This window comes from Schistocerca serialis, chromosome 2 (genome assembly GCF_023864345.2).
Source record: "Schistocerca serialis cubense isolate TAMUIC-IGC-003099 chromosome 2, iqSchSeri2.2, whole genome shotgun sequence".
NCBI lineage: Eukaryota > Metazoa > Arthropoda > Insecta > Orthoptera > Acrididae > Schistocerca > Schistocerca serialis.
In genome coordinates, this window is record NC_064639.1 from 120,773,910 (window position 1) to 120,779,255 (window position 5,346).

At 38.0% G+C, this 5,346-nt stretch overlaps 1 protein-coding gene across 1 annotated transcript; it reads left to right on the forward strand.

Moving 5' to 3' along the window:
- The first annotated feature begins 656 nt into the window (after nt 1–656).
- LOC126456798 (ankyrin-1-like) lies at nt 657–4,556 on the forward strand. The gene has a single exon (XM_050092586.1). The coding sequence runs from the start codon at nt 808–810 to the stop codon at nt 2,818–2,820; it is 2,013 nt and encodes a 670-aa protein (XP_049948543.1). The 5' UTR covers nt 657–807; the 3' UTR covers nt 2,821–4,556.
- Nucleotides 4,557–5,346: the final 790 nt, after the last annotated feature.

The following is a 5,346-nucleotide window of genomic DNA, read 5'->3' on the forward strand; positions in this document are numbered from 1 at the left end:
ATAGTTCGCAGAGGATTGTTGTAGATGCAGAAAACTACTTAATTTTTTAGCTGGTCAAAGATAGTTCTAAAATTACATAGCCTACTCCTTCAGAAATTAGCAGATAGTTTAGGTCCGGGCCCTTCCTCTCTAAACAGCCAACATCTCCCAATAAAAGCATTGGAAAACAAATCCCACAACTGCTAAACATAGCATTTCTTTTTTCTTGGCCGACATTTACCAAGTAACAGCGTTCGAAATACTTGTTAATACGTTTCATAAATTTCTCGCGTGTCGTAACGTCGACCACACGTTTGTGGCAGCAACATACCGAGTTTGCGATAGAGGCATCGATATATCGATACTGTGTAAGTCTTGCAGTCGTTTCTCGTATTGGGGTTTCCCCGTAGTCGATCTTGGGTTGCTGGGCATCGTCGCTAGCTTGAAGATTCCGACGAAAGTCTGCAGAGTACCAACACTGTAATGTGAACCGCGAAATTTCACATGCATGAAAGTCTGCAATAAGGTAATAGCCGTTTATTAATGGCATTGAAAACAATTACTTTCTTTCATGTGGTATATTATGGGTTTGCTGTAGGACAAATAGTTAGTTGCATTGCAACTTTAGATATTAAATTACAGCCAAGTACATTCCAATTCTCTACATGCCGTAGTGTTGCTTAGCCTGTTAGGTACTGACACAATAGAAATCTGTTGTACTTTACCGGTACTGTAACACTGGTTTAAAGGTAGTTATTGGTGCGCGAGTTGCGGAGTAAGACGTTAGTGAACTGTATGTGAGTGGTGTTACGAGTGAAGTGTTGCACTATGTCTGTCAAAAGCGTCAGTGCTCTTCATTTCGCTGCAGCTAGTGGTGAGTTGGAGAAGCTTGTGCATTTGATTCGAAAAGGTGGAAATATTGATGTCGAAGACGATTGTAAGGTAAGGCCGCTACACGTCGCGGTTTTCTGGGGCCATGTTCATATTGTTAAAGAACTTGTCAAATATGGATGCGATGTAAACGCTGGATCGATAGGTGTGACATACCATTCTCAGATGGAATCTAATGTGACACCTTTGCACATCGCGGCCGAGACAAATCATCTCGTAATCATATGCGCACTGATTGATGCGGGAGCTAAAGTTAATAGTGCGACATCTCTAGGTGCCACACCGCTTCACGTAGCTGCTGCCGAAGGCGGAGCGAGTGTAGTCAGTAGACTTATAAGAGCTGGCGCAGATATAGATGCCTGTGACGCACAGAAAATGACGCCCCTGTTCCTTGCTATAAAATCTGATCAGACAGACAGTGCATTGTTGTTGCTCCAGTCAGGAGCGCAGTTCGACGTTGCAGGTCCAAACTGTTTAACGCCACTGCACCTGGCTTGCAGACGCGGGAATGTTGTAGTAGTGACGAATCTGCTAGATAGAGGAGCGAAAATTAATGCAAAGTCTTTCACAGGCCAAACGCCACTGCATGTGTCGGTTATCAGGAAACATTTCCTAGTGACACACATCTTGGTAAAACGCGGCGCAGACGTTAACATCAAGACTAACGACGGTTACAGTGCACTACATGTGGCAATAAAATGCGACCGATCGATCAATGTGATTAAACAGCTTATTAAGGATGGGGCGGATGTGAATGAGAGAGCAACAGACGGAAGTAGTCCCATGCATTCCGCAGTCGAAAACCGCTCTCCAGATATAGTTCGAGCTCTGCTTCAGGGCAAGCCTGATGTTAATGTGTGTGACAAAAACGGGAGAACGCCTCTGCATACGGCTGCTGTAAACGGTGATTTGGAGATAGTGCAGTTACTGGTCACTCACGGAGCACTCGTTAACTGCACCGATGCTAGGAACAGCACCCCACTTCATTTTGCCGCTGCCTGTGGACATGTTGCCGTTGTTGAGTTCCTCACGAAGAAAGGGGCAAACGTAAATGCTGCTGACGAAGCCAAGTGGACACCTATACATTTCGTCGCAGAAACTGGCGTTCCGCTGACCGACTCCGAAGATAACGACATACATTCCAGAGTGGACGTAACGAAATCTCTTGTTGCCAGCGGAGCTCTAGTAAATGCTCGAAATGAAAAGGATGAGTTGCCAGTACATATAGCGGTCAAGTCAGGCAATGTTACCATTACAAAACGTCTGCTTGACAGTGGAGCTTACATAGACGTCAACATTCCATTCGGATCCGGTAAGAGCCTGTCGCTTAAAGATTATACCATCATGCGGCTCAACTTGCCTCTCATCGTTGTCTTAAACGTAACGGAGAAATTATTTCCTGCTATCAAAGCAGGGAGTGTTGACCGTGTGAAAAGCTGTGTGGACAATGGGGCAGTCCTAAACTGTAGAAGTGTCAAGTTTGGAACACCACTTATCCACGCTATCTGTGAAGGACACATTCGCATCGTCAATTTTCTTCTTGATAATGGAGCTGCTGTAAATATGATTCATGGAAAAACTCTGTTGGCACCGTTGCATTACGCAGCGAAATTGGGCTATTACAAAATTGTATGTGCCCTGCTTTCACACGGAGCATCCTATGACATCAAAAGTGAGAGCAAAGAAACTCCCTTGTCCTTTGCTGACAATGGAGCTCATCACCACACCGTCAAGCTATTGCAGTCTGTTACTGATTTCTTTCAAGCATTCAAGAAAGGTAAAACTGGACGCTTGAAAGAATTGCAGTCTTTGAAAGAAAAGAAGACTATGGAATTTGCAGCAATTACCAACTGCCGCAATGAAGAAGGAGACACCCTGGTGCAAGTAGCAATTAAAAATCAACATAAGGAAATAGCAACTGAAGTTGTCAGATTGCTTAAGAAAAACTAAGACCAATATTTTCTCAAAGTTTTGAATTGTTTTGTGTGACATACCCTAATTGTCAATATAATAAATATTTTTGTGTGTTAATACAGATGTTTTCAGAAGTGATTCAAGGTGAATACTTCCAGTACTGTATCGGTGTTAACAGTAGAAAGTCAGGGACTAATTGAAGTTATATGGCTGTATAAAGTGTTTAACATATCGTAATGTTTATTGATTTTTTCATGTGTGTAACATCAGGACAGAGACATAACTAGTAAATGGCAAATTAAATGGGTACTTGCTACAACAACTTGGAACATCATTTTTATATTTCTTGTTATTTTTTTGTTTTTCAATGGTAATATATGACTTCAGTACATCAGGATTAAATTTTCTACTGAATACTCTCCCTTACAGTTTGGATGCTTATCATATTTCCTAAGCATTGCTTATACATTGGCATATTATTATGGGTCACAAATTCTTGCAGCAGCTTTTTGCTAAAGTAAAAAGATTTGTGAAAGTTTCTATAAACTTCTGTTGACATCTACAAACTGAATACAGAATATCAGTACACTTTGCTGCCTCAGCAAGTGAAAGCTTCTTTCTCAAAGCAATATGATGAGCCACAATTAACACCTACAGCTTGTTGACAGTTAGGGCATTTACGTTAAACTGTGGATGTAATAACATTCCAAACACACACATTTCCTTCTCAGAATTGAGGTATGAAGAAAATATATTTCAGTAGTGTTTGTACTACCGTAAGAGCTGCAGTAAGGGCAGTGAGATCATAGCTCTGGAAGATAATTATGTTTACCTTTTTATTGTTATACCACATCACTTTATTTGCTACTTTTTTTTTTCAAAGTAGGTCTTGTTTGACCAAAATTGTCAACTTAAACATGTCCTTTCCTAATTCCATCTGGTAGAACATTGAAGATAATAAGTTCCTGTAATATTATTCTGGTATTTTTGAAATTGGTTCAATTTTTAGTCACTGCAATATATGTTATGTAATATTATTCAATTCATTGGTAGGTTTCCCATTTACAGAGTTGATATAATTCAAACTGTTATTATGACATTTAATTCATAATTAGTTTTTGATACTGCTGGCTGTATTTTTATATTTATATCCACAGATATTTAGCTAAATATTTCCTTTGTAATTTCTCTACAGGCAATCATTTAAAAAGTTGTACCCAGAGGTATACAGGATCTATTTTCAAGTGTGAACATGTACAACTGAGTTTGCTTGTGTTTTACAGGTCAACTGATATTGTGCCCATAAAGTAAAATTAATTAGCATTTTTAATAGTATGTTCTCATGTCTTCTACATCATTAGAGCGTAAACTATTTTTGTATTGGTTGTTTGGTGGTAAAATTAATTAGCATTTTTAATAGTACGTTCTCTTGTCTTCTACATCATTAGGGTGTACATTACTTTTTTTGTACTGGTTGTTTGGCACTGATTTTTTCACATGGTGTTTATGTTTTCAAAACTACATCATAGGTGTGTTTGTTGCAGTATTTGTTATTTTTGCCCATATTTTGTAAAACCTTGCTTTTATATTGCATATCAGGAAAAATTTGTATGTTTTATAGAGTTTTGTCCATAGTTCACAGAGACTCAGGTCTGGTAATATTTTGCATTTACTGTTCAGTTACTGTTGATATTTATAACTACATGTAAAAAGAACACTGCAGTGTGTAAAGATGTAAGAAAATCTGATTCATGGATTATTTCATAGTAGTCATTCCATTTCTTAATATGAAATTGGTGATTGAATCAGGATTTGTATAAACCTTTTTGTAATAAAGCTGAAGGTTCATAATGAAACATTTTTACATACCATAATTAGCTGAAAAATTTCCATAGTCTGTACCATCCTTTGTTCAGTTGATAATTTCGCATCACAATGTTTATTGCAAATATGGCCTTTGTGAGGTGTAGGGTTAATTCATTAACAGAGAAATATGAAGTGCTTCCAGTTTTGCATTAATGAATTGAAATCATCATCATACACTGCTGTTACAAGAAAGAAATTAGAAGAAAGTGCAAAAATACAACTTTTTAAATGCACTAATATACTGAGTCTCCTACAGTCTTGTACAAGGGTTCGTACTCTTTGACCAGAAGCACTATGCTGATGTACTAGATATAGTTCTGATGAAACTGATATTCCTGTACTTCCACTCAAATTATTTAAGTAATTTCCATTGTCCTTGGCTGATCGTCGCAGACAACAGGGAATCTTGGCATGTTACACGGAACATAAAGTTTGTTGAGGTAGAAGTAATATCTTTATTATCACACGAGATGTTATAGGCCTATACAAATATTTCATTGAAACTTTGGTGCCTCATCAGTAAATACAGTTGTGTGCCAACATAGTGGTATATAAAAATTACATATGTTTAAAGACAGTAAGTACAATCACACGTAAGCATATTACAATATAAAAACTAAATATGTTACATTTCTTCCTCTTTCTTAAATTTTTCCATGCTGTTTCTTTTCGATTACATTTTTAGTCTATTTATAA